This window comes from Vanessa atalanta, chromosome 7, assembly GCF_905147765.1.
Source record: "Vanessa atalanta chromosome 7, ilVanAtal1.2, whole genome shotgun sequence".
NCBI classification, from domain to species: Eukaryota; Metazoa; Arthropoda; class Insecta; order Lepidoptera; family Nymphalidae; genus Vanessa; species Vanessa atalanta.
Genome location: NC_061877.1, coordinates 10,953,286 through 10,971,279, shown reverse-complemented (window position 1 = coordinate 10,971,279; position 17,994 = coordinate 10,953,286). Strand labels below are relative to the sequence as shown.

The window sequence follows — 17,994 nt, the reverse complement described above, 5'->3', positions numbered from 1 at the left end:
AATATGCGAGTTTCTTGCCGTTTCTTCTCACTGGAGGGTGCTTTCCGAAGCGGTAGTAGTATTTTAATATCGACGATTCAAAAATGGTTCATTGTGAAGTTTACTTGAACAAAATTGATTTTATTTGATAATTAATATATTACAAGAATCTTATATATTCAGCCTTAGAGGTGTAGAAAATTAAAGAGGATTCTTGATTGCAAGTGAAGTGAGTGAAGATTGAATAATTAAATAATTTTAGACAGAGGAAAAAGTAAAAAAAAGAAAACATATATAAAACGTGCGAACAGACGTCATTTTAAATGAAATTAAATCAAAACAAAACCCGTCATGGGTTTCGAAATTTCTAAAAATTTGTTGAATAAACGCGAAGTTTCGCGTGCGATCCACTCGTATAAAATCAATAGCAAAATACTTTTATCCATTTTTGGTTTGCGAATATTATTATAAAGCAGCTTAAGAGTTATACGCCTGACGTTATTTCACGCTGCCTCCCGCCAAAAATACATTTAAAACAAATCTGACCGCTTAGCGTAATGACGTCCGGGAAGTCAGACTAATTCTCCTAAAAACATGATATGTAATAAAAGTTTCTGAACAAACAATTATAAAAACTACTATCATCAACCAGACGTTTTATGTAATACGTAGCCAATGGTGTGTGGTCACCACCACACATAAGTACTGTTGCTGTGAGAAATTATATTGCTAATACGCTTCCTATCTTGGGAATAAAGATGTTATGTCCATAACATGACCTTTCAAACCGATACACAGGATATCCGATGAGTGGGTGGTACCTACTCAGACAAGCTCGTACAAAGCCATACCGAAAACATATGTATATGGTAAATACTACATACTTTTTCTAATAATAATTGTATCTACTTACACTTTTAGATTTGTATCCTTATTCTAGTTTTCTTTGTAAGTATGCAATTTTTTGTGATGATCAGTAGTTAAGACTTAATAATAATCTTCTAGCACATTTCAAATATTACTTAGGATTATTATAATTATAATGTGATGATTTAATTATTCTTTGTCTGTCAATCTAAATATAACCACGACTGCGCCTGATGCTTTCACTTTTATCCGGTCAAACTATCAGACACTAATCTCAAAGTATCATTTAACTCTTACTTGTTTAACTAGTTTAAACTAGTTTTAACTAGTTTTACTTGTTTAAACTAGTTAAACAAGTAAGAGTTAAATGATACTTTGAGAAGTTAAACGATACGAAAAAAATCTTTCTTGAATGAATGAATGAACACAATTGAACTAGACTAAATATTTACAGAAACATTAGACATTAGCAAAAAAATCTTAAACACACTTGTGTACCCAGACGGGCTTTGTGTAAGCCCGTCTGGGTAGGTAGCACACACTCATCAGATATTCCACCGCCAAACAACAGTACTCAGTATTGTTGTGTTCCGGTTTGAAGGGTGAGTGTGCCAGTGTAACTACAGGCACAAGGGACGTAACATCTTAGTTTCTAATATTGGTTGGCATTTGGTTGGGAAATAAAAAATATATATTTTATAACCACTTTCAAGTGGTTACTAACCTAAGTACCTAAAACTACGAGTAACTTTATTAAAAATAACAAATACTATCAATTTAATTTAATTAAATCGAATGAAATGAAAAAATCGAGACCATCTGGACAGATATTATTAGATACTAACGGAGGTAAATGATTGAGGCTTAGACTTAATTTAAACTTCCATATTTATATGCAATGGTGCTTTTTCTGTTACATTGCTTAGAGACCAGCCTTTCTTATTTAAATCACACTTGAGAAAGCGATAAACTCTCCTGACAAATTACTTTAATTTGTATATGTACTAAGGAACCGTCATCAATATGTACGTGTTCCATTTTAAATATTTCCTACGGTATATTGTCAATGTCGTTTTTTATAGTAGCATCCTGATTCGTCTTCATAAAAGTACAATAAGGGTTAATATTATTACATATAAACTTTTCTCTTGAAATTCTGTTTATTGATGAAAACCGTATTAAAATCTGATGCGTATTTTAAAAGATCTAAGCGTACGGATAACGGTAAAATAGTCATCCCGGCTTAAGTTAGAATGTTAACACAGCTAAATACCTAACTAAAGATAGGTAAGCTGATGATGAATTTACAATTACAAAATCTGCTTAGTGTGTTGTAGTTTTTTTGAAATTTACAATTGAATTGTTGTATTAAAACTCAATCTAAACTTATAAAAATGCAACCCATACCAAATAGGCCTGCTACACAGACCATAAATATAAGCAAAATTGTTTTTAAATAAAACAAACTGACAAACAAAACTGACTGGAATAGGTCTCCAATCTGCATCTCGGAGAAGAAGCGGCTGATGCTTATTTAAGTTAAAGTATTTTATTTTATTATAACATACGAATATTAATAATGCAAACTATCAAAAGTGTACAAATTGCATTTTTTTACGGTACGGATTGACCCAGATGTTATAAAGAAAACATTCACAATGTTGTACTTAATCTGGTAGCTTGGATCAGGCCACTAAAAATGTTCAAAGATAATCTCTCGTCTTTTATGAAAGTGTTTATAAAAGATCATAATATAGTATATTATTGGACAACTCCTACCTGTTTCAATCGTTGATATGGTTACAAAATCGTAAAGCTTCGTAGAGAAGTTCCAGTATGATGAGCGGGTGAGCCAGTGTAGAAATAATAATAATTATATTATTTGAATATTTTTAAATTATATTTTGTATGGGAAAAAACTATCAGGAAGTCTTCGCTTCCATATACGCTAGCGATGTGCAATACAAAATGCATTTCAATCAAGATACAATTTTATTGCAATATTTATATTGTTACAGTTGCTATTATCGCTTCGCTTAATTAAGAGAAATTCCTCATTGCCGTTATTGAACGTAAAATCCTCTGCATCTTATCAAACGAGCTCATAGCGAGGACAAAAAACAACTTTCTTTAGTAAATACAACCAAGTAACAATGTTATTTCATATAAATATTTTAATAATATCGTATATACAATTCCATTATTTTTCCCATTACGTATTCAACTTTATACGTGAATGGGAAACACTTATTTCACACTATCAAATTATAATTGAGCCCAACCCCCTCCCGCGCACTAATATCAAGGGCCATAAAGAACTTATCACAATCAAAAATACAGGTCTTGGTAAAGCGGCCAGTGAATAGCATACAATTTAGCGAGTCAGCGGTCACGCCAGTTGTCATTCAGACGCTGATATAAGTGTATGTGTCGTCGCAGATAAACCGCTTATTTGTTGTGACGTAAATAAGTGACGGGTGAAAAATGGTTATAATTTATACATAAAAAGGAAACACGCTGTATAGTGGAACAGACGATGTTATTAAATCAATAAGTCAGACGTGATGGCCTGGATTCTTCTGTGCATTCTTTTGGTTTCTCTGGTATGTTTGAGTTTAATAAATAGACACGTATCGTACAAAGCGAATAGTATGCGATTATTTTACATATAATAAATATATGCCCAGACCTTGTATTTAAGCGGAAATCCATATATAGAGTGTTCTGTTTCCTGATAGTTTTATGTTATAGTTTGAAAATATTTCGTTTACGAAAATAATAAAAATACAAGGTCATATTTTTAGTAACTTATTTACTTTAAATAACTTTTTCTATTAAAATAAGACTATATTGTATCTATGTGTGCATTTGTTTGAAAGAAAGAAATAATTAATGTGAATTCTTATCGCTTAATAAGTCACACTAAAACATTTATGATCTTTTATCTCAATGGTTTTTTTTTTTACTTTAGCTTACTTATTGTGTACAATGAAAATATAAGTAATAAATATTCTTAAATATAAGTAGCCGAGATGGCCCAGTGGTTAAAACGCGTGCATCTTAACCGATGATTTCGGGCTTAAACCCAGGCAAGCACCACTGAATTTCATGTGCTTAATTTATGATTATAATTCATCTCGTGCACGGCGGTGAAGGAAAACATCGTGAGGAAACCTGCATGTGTATAATTTGAACGAAATTCTGCCACATGTGTATTCCACCATCGCGCATGCGATGTGGAATATGCTCCAAACCTTCTCCTCAAAGGGAGAGGAGGCCTTAGCCCAGCAGTGGGAAATTTACAGACTGTCAATGTAATGTAATGTAAATTTAAATTGATTTATCTCTACTTATAAAATCTTTTGCTGGATTGACTATCAACGTGCAAACAAAATTACTCTCGACTCTACTCTCGAAATTTGGAACATTGTATAATTTTATCGAGTAAGCATAAGCTGAGTTGGACGTTTCATTATTAGGGGTAACTTTGTTTGAATTTTACCCGTACTAATACGGTCAACTAGTCTATAAATAAAACATAATTTAGTTTAGGTAAGTTCAAGCTATGCAAACCTTTTAAAACAAATTACCTGTTATGTCTTGGCGAACTCGCTACAATTTAAAAAAAGTCTACAGTCAAAACAATGTAGGTACATAGTATGATTACAAATTATTTATGAATTATTATACTATAATCAGTAATTACCCCTTAGTTGTTTCTACGTACGTTTATCGTACTGTACAAATATCTGTTGAATTATTTCATGCAGGTTATGAAAATTTATTATTTTGTGTATTAATTATACATATATAATGACTTATCTTCGTTTGTATGTCGGGGAGGAGGGAGGTGGTCGTAGGTTTTATGTAAAAAAGTAGTCTATGTTCATCCTAGGGGTCCGAGCTTGCTTCTTATCAAATTCTTAGTAGTAGGGCTTTGTGCAATCTCGTCTGGGTAGGTACCACTCACTCATCAGATATTCTACCGCAAAATAGCAGTACTCAGTATTGTTGTGTTCCGGTTTGAAGGGTTATTGAGCCAGTGTAACTACAGGGTCAAGGGATATAACATCTTAGTTCCCAAGGTTGGTGGCGCATTGACGATGTAAGGAAAGGTTAAACTTGATACATCGCCATTATCGATGGTGACCACTTACCATCAGGTGGCCCATTTGCTCGTCCGCCTAACTATACCATAAAATAAATAAAAATCGCTTGAATGGTTTATTCGTGAGAGCGTAACAAACAGACATACATAATTACTTTCCCATTTATAATATTAGTATAATAGATAATTTATATTATTTATTATAATTATTAAAAACCATTCCATATAACTGTAACACTTACTAGCATAGGAACCTAACAAATTTGTTTCGACGTTTGTGCATGAAATGTATCATGTAAGGAACAGCCAGTTCGCCTAGATGGAATACTAGGCGTTTTATACGTTCATTCATACACATTCTGAACTGGAGTAGTAGCTTAACATTTAAATTTTTACCTTGTAAATTGAAGACTCTAAACCACTTCTATTTGTTTCATATTTGAGTAGTTTTCAATAATTGATTTAAAAGTGACAAATTTTCTTATAGCTGTACTAAAAAAAGAGTTTTTTTTTTTATGTACTAAAGTAAACTAATAATACTTTAATAAACATGAAGGAGCAAGCTTTATAACTACAAACTTAAAAGTTACACGTATTGATTTCTGGTATTATTGAAATCGATTTAAAATTCAGACTTTCCATCAAAAAACAATGCGAAAAATATTTACAACGTTCTTGCCAAAACAATAATACCTTCCATAAGCGTTTAAGTGGGGATGGGGCAGTTTCCAAAACATAATAATAGTATTTGACAGTTTTATACTTTTGTAAAGAAGTAATTATTATTATTTGCTTGTTACACACATTAATATATAACCAATATATATCCCGCCGTATGTATAATATATACCGGAGGATATATAACATTAGCCCAAGCAATCAATATCGACATGAATTTTTACATAAACAGAAACAATCTTACTTTTCGACTATTAACAATGATTTTAAAAGTAACATTATCGAACAATTTTATTCTGAATCAATAGTTAAAATACACTATAATTTATTACAATACAGTTCATAATTATAATAATAAATAATAAAATAAATTTATATTTATATATGTCATATCGATATAATTTCCTTGACCGGTTATAAATGCCGGCTATAAATATGTTGCTGTACAAAAGTAAAAGTGACTTTCTTTCTTTATATGTACAACGTGCTAAGACTTGTTCGTGTTTAGAATCATCGGACAAGCTAATAGAATACACAAAAAAATTATCTACATTTCACGCTCGGTTTCGTCTGCATGCTATCCATTATAGCCAATTTCTTAATTGGTTTCATTTTATTTATCGCTTTAAATACATCGATAACTTAACATGTTGCTATTTCTTTCTCGCGTATGGAGTTGTAAGAGATAGCGAATTGTTAGGTCTTTTTTTATTGTGTATAAATATGATAGAACTACAAATCCTGTATGTCTGTACTAATGTAATAAAGGCGAGTATTTTTGTTTGGAAGGTAATTCAACTGAGCCATCCTGTAAGATCAAACTCAAACCACGATCTAAAGTACACGTTCATGATATATCAGAAAGTGTTATAAAATGGTAGGTTAGACAATATGTACACGTATCAAAAATGCGTATCACCGAAAGTCGAATGAAACAAGAGATTAAACTTTCGAAAACAACGAAAACAATTATTTGTATAAATGTTACCATATATAGGGAATGATGTAATAAATTATGTTCACATAAATTACGATCATTAATATGTTATAATATAATATTGAATAATTTATTCTATGGCTCTATAAAAGATAGATAAACAACGGTTATAAAGATTTTAGATAAATAAATACATTTGCTTGATAATGGCAATCGTAAAGGCAAAAGCCTCGCATATTGATTCTAACTATGTGTGTCAACACTCATATGTCACCTGTATATATGTTAACTACAGTATGTTTATTTGAATTGTTGGAGTCAAAAGTCTTTTAGAAGATACACTTGAAATGAATAGACAAAGGATAAACAGGGGGGAAATTCCACTAACTTATAACGGTAATGATACGTTCCCGATTCTATTCTGAAGCAACTTTGACTCAATCTGGATCAAATGGATTATTGTGTCTGTATAATGGGTCTGAACGGCAACGATTATGTTTCAATTCGATTGCGATAAGCTGACAATTTGTTACTAGAAATGGGGCCCAGTTTCATCTTTCGATAAAATCAAAATATACTTTATTCAAGTAGGCTTTTACAAGCATTTTTGAATCGTCATTTAACAAACTTTATTAAGTAAAGCAACCACCGTTTCGGAATGTAGCTTCCACCGAGAAGAACCGGCAAGAACTCAGTAGTTACTCATTTTCAACATCTAAAATATTTCATCTTCCTATTTTTTTTCTATTGACTCAAACATCGAATCAGTCCTTTAGGCAAAGGACTGATTCGATGTCGCTGCTAAGGCCGCCTGTTGTACTTCATGCAACTTTCGTTTTAATCCAAATGTTCAAATTATTTTGAAGTATTGGTGTTTAATAAAGAATAATTAAATAAAATGGCAATTAGAGCAGAAAAAAAATTGACACATGGAAATTCATAGATATTCTCTTAAAATTTTCAATATTGATTATTAACGAATTTCAACCACAAAACCAACACTGTATGTTATGTATGTATGTATGTATGTTACAATCGTAGTGATTACATATTTTTACATAACGAACGGTCATTAAATTATGTAGACAATGTTAGAAATTAATCCGGATATTATTTATAGTTAGCCAAAGTTAGTCGAAGTATCAAATACTGACTTGGACGAGGTCCCACTTGTTTCAGTAAAAAATAGTGGTTTTTTGGCAACAGTGACGAGACGTTAAACTCTTACAATGGACACTTTATATGAGAAGTTTCAAAATAAAAATTATCAATGCATGTAAGTCTGGTTCGTTAATCGATTTTGTTTATAATATTTGCGTTATATTATATGTTTATAAATTATAATTATATTTTAAACAAAGAAAATAAATTGATATTGATATACCTGAAATTTCAAGCAATTGTTTTTATATCGCTGGAGAGCTGGTGACCTGTAACACGAGTTTATGAGTCATTCCGTAAAAAAATGTATCGTTACTAAGAGGGACAAAAGGAACAATTTTCAAAAAATAATTTTAAAGTATGTTTTTAAAATTTATTAAATTTTGTTTGTTTACGTTGGCGAAAGGAGGAGTGACATGCTAAAATTATTTTTTTGGATACATATTTTTATTTTTTAATAATTTGAATTAGCAATTATCGACTCCCTTATAGATTTTTTTAAAGCTTATAAATCAATCTGTATATTAAATAAAAACGCCATTCAATTGAGAATAGGGTGGCCTTGCATATTGTTTGTAAATTTTTGTCACAGTATTTTTTCCATGTGTTCAATTTTTTACGAAATGGCCCTTATAACTTAGCCCAAGGACCAACGATATACAGCCAGAAATTATATCCACGTTTTTGATATATTTAATTTCTTTTATAGTATAATATTGTTTAAAGGACAAGTAATATTTTTATTATTATCATCTATGTTTTTAAGTAAAAGTTATTTCTGAGTTGGTCCTAAGTCACAATCGAAAATCAGTATGTATTTTTTTTGTATAATTTTGGTAGCCAGCCGGGGTAATGTCAACGCCGCTCATAGACTTTAGCGCTGTAAGTAATTTTAACCATTGATTACACTACTAGTGCGCCACCAACCTTGGAAACTAAAATATTATGTCCCTTGCGCCTGTAGTTACACTGGCTCACTCACCCATCAAACCGAAACCCAATAATACTAAGTATTGCTGCTTGGCGGTAGAATTTATGATGAGTCAATGGTACCTACCCAGACGGGTATGCAAAGAAACCCTAACACCAAGGAACCATTGATTTAAATAGATCACATACGGGCCATATTATCCGATCAAATCAAAGTGTGTTTTTACAGTTCAAAGTATAACTTTGGTAAATTTGATTCGAATCTAAAATAGACTTTTATCTGAATTTGTAAATGCTGTTTAACCTGTTCTGTGGCGTGTACTAAACTTTGAAATTTAAGCCATCACATGCCTATTCACTGTTATGATAGATTTTGGAAATTCTGTTTCTATGACAATGTTTTCCAATTGGAATGTCATATGAGATCGCATCTCGGTTTACAGCGACGCCAGTGGGTTGAAAAAAATACAACACCAAGTAACAAACGGCACGCCAAGTAACAAACATGTTGCCTTTACGATTTTAAACGTGAAATATTTAATCAACGACATCTATCAGTACCGGGTTCTAACACAACACAATCTAATACACAATTAAACATTATTTATGGATAAAATGGAGACCACTCATTATGTCTTTATGACTCTTTCCATTGGAATAAAAAACAACAAATATTAGTACTCACCTAACGTTATTAAAATACTATGTAACATATGAACGTAGATAAATAGAACAAATTTGATCGTTGAAGACCCAGTATCTTCAAGGATCAAAATTAATTATTACAAGACGCCAATTGTTAACACGTGTGCATATTAAACAACCTATCAGTGTAATAATCGTTAATTTAAAATATTATTAGTAAATTACTTTGAGTCACCAAGTATCCATAAGTTATACTGAATTAATATTATTCATACATCAATTTCTTTATTTGCTGTATTCTTGTTTATTTCGTTTAACTGTTGTGTCAAGTGCAAGGGTTATTGCCCATGATATTACACTCACAAGAATGTACAATCTAAGTTTTAGTAATGCGTATTTGGAAATATAATATAATTAATTTTACTTAAACAATTTTAATTAATCATCTGTGGTAAACAAGACTTACGCGCCATATTTAAAAAAATTATATACATATTACTATTTTTTATGATAGGTGGCTATACTTATTGGGGCTGTGGGGGAGGATATGAGTATTCTCCCTATGCTCTGGTACCATTCCCATCATGCGAATTTGCTTCGTTCCTGAGATATTGGCAAAAACTAATCTTATAATTCTAACCTCAAATCAAGCTATTTATTAACAATTTCGAAACTCAGTGGCCTTTGGAGCTACGGGATGTGCAGCACCTTCGCCTTTCGTACAGTTCGTACAGTTTCGTAACAGCAGGCGGGTGCGTTTCTTAAAATAACACTAGGGGTAAGTCCGACAAGACCATATTTATTCAGAGTTAACAGAGTCGGATTTGTGTCAATTTTATACAATCAAATGCGTAAATCTAAGCTTTCTAGCAAAATCATCGAAATAAATCACAACAAACGAAATGAGCACTCATTCGAATTACGCGAGTCAAAAAGAAACAACGAACGACATATTTAAATATGAATAATGTCAAAACACATTCCTGATATTTGACACATTTATTTAGCGTTTTGACATATGATAAGCACCTTATGTATATTACATCCTTGGCGAACTTATTCAAAATAGTTACTTGTCCTGCTCTTATAGTAATATTAGATCAATTTGACATATTTCCGCGTGTATAGGTTATGATAGTTTTTCTTAATTTTCTCGAAAATGGTACAGTTTCGCAGGACGCGAAATTGGTATTGTAGTAATCAGGGACCAATCCTACATATAGAATAATTTGTTTCCCCAAAATCGTGGAGGATTATTCTAAGCCCAACCCAAAACTACAATACTTTCCATAGTCTATGGTTTTTCTGCGTATTCAATTAGTTATTAATTGGCAAATATAAATATATTTTTAATTAACCATGGTTGAAATTTGCTCGAAGACAAAACTACACTATAACACAAATAATAATAAACAATAGTAACTAACCTAAACACAACAGTACTAAGTATCGCTGCTTGGTTGTATAATATACATTTGATGAGTGTCTAGTACCTACCCAGATGGTTTGGCACTAATCACTACCACTAAGTAATTTTTCCCTACAACGAATTAATAATCTACCTCCGGATTATAGCCTTAAATAATAGAACATTATATAGTGTTATTTAATTTTTTATACACTTTAATAAATTAACTTTCCAAATAATAATTAATCACATTTGTCTGTGCGATACAAGTAGCGCCATCTATTATAGCAAACCGGAACTGTTTTATTTCGCATTATTTTTTATAATTAAACCGTTTTTATTACCGTAAACATTTTGTTAGTAAAAACATTCCAACAATTATTTTCTCATTCCTTATTTTTATTTTATTTTATTTTTTTCAAATATTTTTGTACCAACAGTAAGTTGCTACCTTCCGTAGAAAAAGAAAAAGAAATGGATGTTACTGAAAACCAGTTTTGGAGCGAAAACTCCTATCATAACTGAGGGACATTCCTTTTCGGGGACATTGCACCATTATATAACCACCAGATAGATAAGCATTTTATTTTCATTACCTAATGTTTTATTTTTTATTTTTCATGTTTTATTATAGTTTTTTATTATCTTTCTTTTCATCATTTTAGGTATATTGTTTTTTTTTTTAATGATTGTATGTTGTTTTTTTTTCTCTTTTAAGATTTGTTAAGATTACTTTAATTTTTTTTTCTTATGCTTTTTGTCTATTTCTTTAATTTGTATACGTGTACATGTTCCCGAATAAAACTTATTCTATTCTATTTTAAAATTTCTGTATACCTATTGTATTATATTATAGTATTAATAATATTTGCGAACTTAATACATTTATTCAAATAATAACGAAAATCTTAAAACAGAAGAATCTCCAAATTTTTTGTCTATTAAATCCGAGAAACATTTTTTTTTGTCATGATAAGTTTAGTTTTTACCTACGTATTTACGTACATAGTATATATACTTACATTAGTATATTGCCTTAAAAATCATTGTCAATGTGTATTTAAATATTAAACAACAAAAAAAGAAAGACGCGTTAACATTATGTCTGACTTAAATTACCTTTGATTAGTTTTATAATATTTTTAATTACTTCACTAACACTTAATTCACTAATATTTTTCAAATCCTACCACGTATTTTCAAAAACATTTTCATTATAAATTGAATTTATATTTATATTCCATTAATGATTTACAAGAAACGGAATCCATTGTTTGAAGTTGCCCAATTGGTATTCGACTATTAACAAATACTCGGAATCGTTGAATGTAAACTAGGTAATTAAGAGTAGTATTTAATAAACTGCTGTATGTTGTTTCTAAGAGGATGGCGATAGAAATAATTACGTAAAACTAATCCAACATATAAATTATCATCTCCTATTTGATCCCCTTAGAAAGTAGATTTACCAAAAATCCATAATCTACCTTATATAACGTTACGTATGATTTTGCACAGGAGATACTTATTTCCTGTGCAAAATTATATACATTTAGACTTACCGGCTTAAGTTGTGCGTTGTATGTCAGTCAGTCTTGGAGTTTTATTATGTTGATGCACACTCCGACATAAGTCTGAATATTTTATTAGATGAATTATAATAATAATTCTTATAGGAGATAAAACGAAAACTAATTAAATGAAATGAATGAAACATTAATATCGATTGCAAGATTTTTAGCGAATAGACAAACAGACAGACGATAAAACCATGTCAAAAACGAAATATATCTAGTCTTTATTTTCACGCATACTTTAATTTTACGACGGTACATTTAAATATAATAAAAAATACGACAATATTCAGATAAGACAACAATTTAAAAAACGATAAACTTTTGTATATACAATGACTCACTTACGAACTGCTTAAAAATAATTTTAAACAAATATGTGTTAATATAAATGGATTAATATTAATCGTCTACTTAGCAAAAGGCTGCGCCCAGAAGTGAGGCTTTTATCGATTTACACTTTTAAACACACTTTTTTACACTTTTACAGATTTTACAGCAATTTTTCATTAGTTTCAGGCATCGACGAATGGCGCTGACGTAGCTGACACTCGGTCAGTGTCGGAGAGCGAGAGGTCTGCCAACCACAAACCGAATGGTTCGTACAAAATCCTGAATAGATTTGTGAAGCCTTTTGTCACTAAAAGAGGTTCGTATCGAAACATCGAGCGTGTTTCCAATGCAATGCTGCTTTTCAAAGAATATCAAGTGCCTATATATAGCTTTTGGTTATGGACAGGGCAGTTTTAAATGCCAAAAAAATATTATAGACGTATAGAATGGTTGTGGAGAGATACGTAATGATATACTAAATTATAGAGGATCGCATAGTTTTATTGGACTGGGTTCTATCAACTTATAAGGGTTATTCCTGATTCCATTTGATCCAACTTTAAATAATTCTCACAAAAATAAACTTCAGCTTAATCGTAAGTGGTGGCGATTTTACATATATATGATTCGATACGATCCCGATGATATTATGATTTAACTTCGACCGAAAGCAACCGTTGTTTTTGTAGAATACAAAAACGGCTGAACTATAAGGTTTCGCTTCGATAGCGATAATCAATTTATTAACTGAATTGGCGCCCAAGTTTTTATCTCTAATTAATATTAATGTTCCTCGTGGTTGTATATATTTTTTTAATTAGAGATTAAATCGCTATATATATATAGCAATAAGTGTCCCTTTCCTTAACTGTGGCGATTGGCTTGCGCGCACGATATTGTAGCACGGCTGCTGCTCATGGGTTCTTAAGTGTATGACATGCCAATAAAATAGTAGTGTAGTGTAGTAGTATGCTAGCAGTGATATAAACCGGCTTGAAGAAGAAGAAAGCACGTTAATAGGAAACAAAGAAAAAAGACATATCGTTAAAATTTATATAACTAGTTGTCGCTTGCGACTTTGTACGCATTTTACCTAAGTTGATCGTGTAGGTGTTAGGTATAGAAAGTAGCCCATGTTCTTCTTAAGGGTAAAAATTAAATACTATAAAATTATGTATATAGGTTGGTTTCGTTCATAGCGCAATACAATGTGGTAGGGGTCATTACTAATTATAATTAGCATTTGATATTTTAAACAAATATATATTTTATTGTTAATATTATTAAACTAAGTTACTGTCCTTAAGGAACGCGTCGTCCATTTATACTGTTTATCAAAAATTTTTATAACCGTTGGCGGTACATGTATTCACTTTGCACCGACGCCGACGCGAACTATGATTATATCTCCTTTGTGTGTAAATTCACTAATTAAACCTGGCTCATATCAACATAAGCACTGGCTGGCAAAGACTGCCTAGATAGCGTTAAGTCCATATTTTATACCATCCTATTGTTAGTTAACCAGATATCAAGAATCGGACAAAAAAACATAAGATAATAAGACTATGCGAACTTAGAAAAAGTAGTGTAGTCTTGTGTCTCATAAACTCGTAATTATGTTCAAAGCACGCGCAATAAATCACCGAGTTGCCATCATAAACATTAACGATTCATTGTTTAATGTCCTTCATAATTAAATAAGAATTATTATCATACCATCAGCGATACTAATGATTCTAACCTTATGTTAGAATTTATGTCCAGTTAAAGATATTATTTATATTATTACTATTTCATAAACCGGTTTTACTAACATTGTGACGTCATTTTCACGTGTCCGATCCAAGATATTAGATACTGTAGTCGGTCCAAAGAGACGTCGAGTATTCCTCGATAAATGATGTAAGTTAAACTGAATATATAATAGAGCGGAGATGGCCCAGTGGTTAGAACGCGTGCATCTTAACCGATGATTTCGGGTTCAAACCCAGGCGCACCACTGAATTTCATGTGCTAAACTTGTGTTTATAATTCATCTCGTGCTCGGCAATGAAGGAAAACGCCGTGAGGAAACCTACATGTGTCTAATTTCCACGAAATTATGCCACATGTATATTCCTTCCCTACTCCAAACCTTCTCCTCAAAGGGAGAGGAGGCCTTAGCCCAGCAGTGGGGAATTTACAGGCTGCTAATGTAAACTTAATATAATATAAATAGTATTCTGAAAACTTAATATTTTTTTAATAATCGATAAATAATTAGATGCAAGATGTTATCTATGACTTCGTACATAAATAGATATTTATGAACTATAATTTGTAACGAAGGTGAATTATGTAATACGGCAATGTTTATCATTATTTTTGATTGCATATCGACAGTGTAAGTAATTGCCAGTGCTAGAAGTGATTGGCCATATGATATATCTGTGATCAACTTTTATCTTTTAGTGTTATGTATGAATTGTCTATGTACAGAGTTACTCTTTATATATCTGAAACTATTTCATAATTATCTGTCCCTATAATATAATAATAAACTTCTGGTGTTATTTTACTGCTTATAATGTATATATTGCATTATTTTATTTAACAGATGTAGGTACAACATCAAAATATATAGACAACTGCACAAAATTGATTATACTATATTATTACTATTGATAGATTATATATTGACTACAGTTACGCTCATAATCTCTTTACTTTTAAAATGCAATGGGACAGAAGATTTCACTCGACTGGAAACAATTTAGGCGCAGGAACAACAGCTTTAATGCTCGCCGATCAAATTCTGCGGTGCTACTGAACAATTAATGGGATTTTTTGTCATGTATTTTGTATTGAATAAAAAATAGCACTAATATTTCATTAGTAGTACACTTGACGTGAACCTAGTTTGAAAAAGATTAGTCTTAACGTGTTATTAAAATTTGCAAATATTAGTCGGAAATTTCAGAATTTTGGACATATTTTAATTTCGCATTAATTTGAAATTTATTGGCAAAAATGTGAACTTTTTATATATCACACTTTATATAATTTCCCTACATAATATACTAACATAATATTTTGTTTATTTTCAGTGGGATTCGTCTTCCCGGGATTAACGTCACGGGCTGGGAACAATCTAGTAATTCCTGATGAGTGCAAGAAAATTGGCATCTGTGAAGACATACCCAATTACCCAGAAGATTTAGTAAAGAATTTAGCTCAAGAAGTAAGCTATTTATGACTCTTAATTATACATTAAGTCATATTATACAACATTATATACATTGAGTCTTAGACAAAATAAAACAAATCATCTGACATTAAAAAGAGTATTTCTTCAATGATTATATTTAATAATTGAAAAAATACTCTTTTTAAAACAATTGGGTATTAAGTCAATTAGGTATTAAGGCAAAAACAATTAGGTATTATTTTAAATCTGAAACTAAATTTTTAACATTAAATAACGCCAGTTCAATGGCCTCAATAATACCTTATCCTAAATAAGAAATTATAACATTTCAGCTTGAAAAAAATAACATCAGTAAATTCAACAAAGATGTTCTGGACATACCACAGATAGCTGAAAGAATTGGACCTGAGGAAGAAAACATTGAACTTTGCAATTCAGTACAAAAGGTATTCTCTATGGTTATATATGCTTTTTTATTATTAGTAATTATATGTACAAAACCCAAACAAATCATGTTAAAACATTTTAATAAATATAAAAAAAAATCCATACTTTTTACACGATATATAAATACGTGTTTCGGATGATAATTTGACACGCTCACCCCCCCCCCCCCCCTAGACCCCTAGACATTAGCATTCTAAGAAATATTAAACATTCCTTACTCCGTCAATGCATTGCGAATAATAATGAAAGCTAAAATGAAATGTCCCTTGTCCCTGATACAATACTAGTTAACTCAAATTTTAAAATGCACAAAGTTCTACCTACACGAACATTAGAAATAATTTTGATAACTTTTCTTTTCCAGCTGTACGCTCCACGAGCCGCTCAGGATGCCAATAAAGAATGGTTCGTCATTATGAATGATAAAGTTAAGCCACAGCAAACCTTTCGAGTAGAAATATGCCAGTAAGTATTACTTTTAACCCAATTCATAGTATACTCGATCGATATATCATAAGCCATTGTCGTTGTAAGGAATATTAACCATGCCTTACATCGCCAATGCACCACCAACCTTGGGAATGAATTTTGCACCAATTTTGAACACAATTGCAGTCATTGCTTCTTAAATCTCTTTCTTTTTTCTTGTATTTATTGTTGTGTTTTATTTAAATTAAAATTAAGTGTTATATACTTTGTCTATTTTTTTTTAGATGGTGAGTTTAAACTTTTTTTAAATGTGTCGTGTTCTAAATAAACTTCGTCTTTCTTTTTTCTTCTTTTTTTCTTGTGGCCTAGCCTGTGTTTGTAAATACCAGGCCAGGTCTTATGATGGTTACATACATTCTCGATTCTATTCCAATGCAACTTCTATTATTCCTCTGAAATTTAAACCTCAGCCTAATCGTAACTGAGGTCTAATTCTACTTATTTGTATCCTATACGATCCTGATTATATTTAAAACTAACTGAAACCGAACTGCAACTGAAAACGGCTGAACGGCGAGGATTACGTTTCGATTCAATAAAGTGACATTTCGTTATTAGAATAAGCGCACTAATTCCCTGACCCTTTAAACTAAAACAAGACAATACTAAATATGGCTGTGTTTTAATCACTTTTTTTTTTCATTTTACAGGACCCGGGATTCGCCTTGCTCAGCGGTGGCGTATTTCCAAAATGGCTACGAAGCGCGATGCGTGCAGAAATACATGTTACGACAGATGGTAGCCTTAAATGAACAAAATGAAGTCGTTCAGAGACCCTTCCAAGTGCCCAGTTGTTGTTCTTGTGTCGTGAAAGTTGTGTAAAGAATAAAACTATTAAATAATATAACACACTTCTTGTTGTATTACAAATATATTGTAACATAAAACAATGTTATTATAGTAATTGTTGACGTTAATTTTACGTTGTTTTAATTATACGTGTTATTGGTTGGTGTAGTTGACAACGATAAAATTTGTAAAAAACTTAAATCGTATGTTAAAATCATCGCTTCCGAAACTTTTATCATAGTATTTCATAATCAGAATTTTCGTTTAGTATCAATATGCTACTTAAATGTTGTACATTAATTTATATATATACTAATTAGGAGTATTATTTTGTAATGCCTAACTGAGAAAATTACTATACCATACTTACCCACCCACCCACTTGTACCAGATGATGCAGCACGTTTTAGAAAAGGTTTTACCACATAAAGCTAGAGCCAAAACCGATTAACCAAAAAC

At 31.2% G+C, this 17,994-nt stretch overlaps 1 protein-coding gene across 2 annotated transcripts; it reads left to right on the top strand.

The window, feature by feature from the left end:
* The first annotated feature begins 3,216 nt into the window (after window positions 1–3,216).
* Window positions 3,217–17,759, top strand: LOC125065250 (protein spaetzle-like). Of its 2 annotated transcripts, none has more exons than XM_047672763.1 (6): window positions 3,217–3,449; window positions 12,801–12,936; window positions 15,710–15,843; window positions 16,143–16,256; window positions 16,622–16,722; window positions 17,397–17,759. In XM_047672763.1, exons 1-6 carry the CDS (start codon window positions 3,411–3,413, stop codon window positions 17,566–17,568), a joined length of 696 nt encoding a protein of 231 aa, XP_047528719.1. In that variant the 5' UTR covers window positions 3,217–3,410; the 3' UTR covers window positions 17,569–17,759. The 2 variants fall into 2 exon arrangements, with proteins under 2 accessions (XP_047528719.1, XP_047528720.1); XM_047672764.1 differs by having other exon boundaries at window positions 3,218–3,449; window positions 12,801–12,885; window positions 17,397–17,753.
* Window positions 17,760–17,994: the final 235 nt, after the last annotated feature.

What these genes read in the sequence shown, in the direction of transcription:
- LOC125065250 (XM_047672763.1), top strand. Translation starts at nt 3,411, where the DNA reads ATGGCCTGGATTCTTCTGTGCATTCTTTTGGTTTCTCTG. An exon ending in GCATTCTTTTGGTTTCTCTG is followed by an intron (nt 3,450 to 12,800) that starts GTATGTTTGAGT and finishes ATTTTTCATTAG; the next exon opens with TTTCAGGCATCGACGAATGG. An exon ending in TTTCGAGTAGAAATATGCCA is followed by an intron (nt 16,723 to 17,396) that starts GTAAGTATTACT and finishes TTCATTTTACAG; the next exon opens with GACCCGGGATTCGCCTTGCT.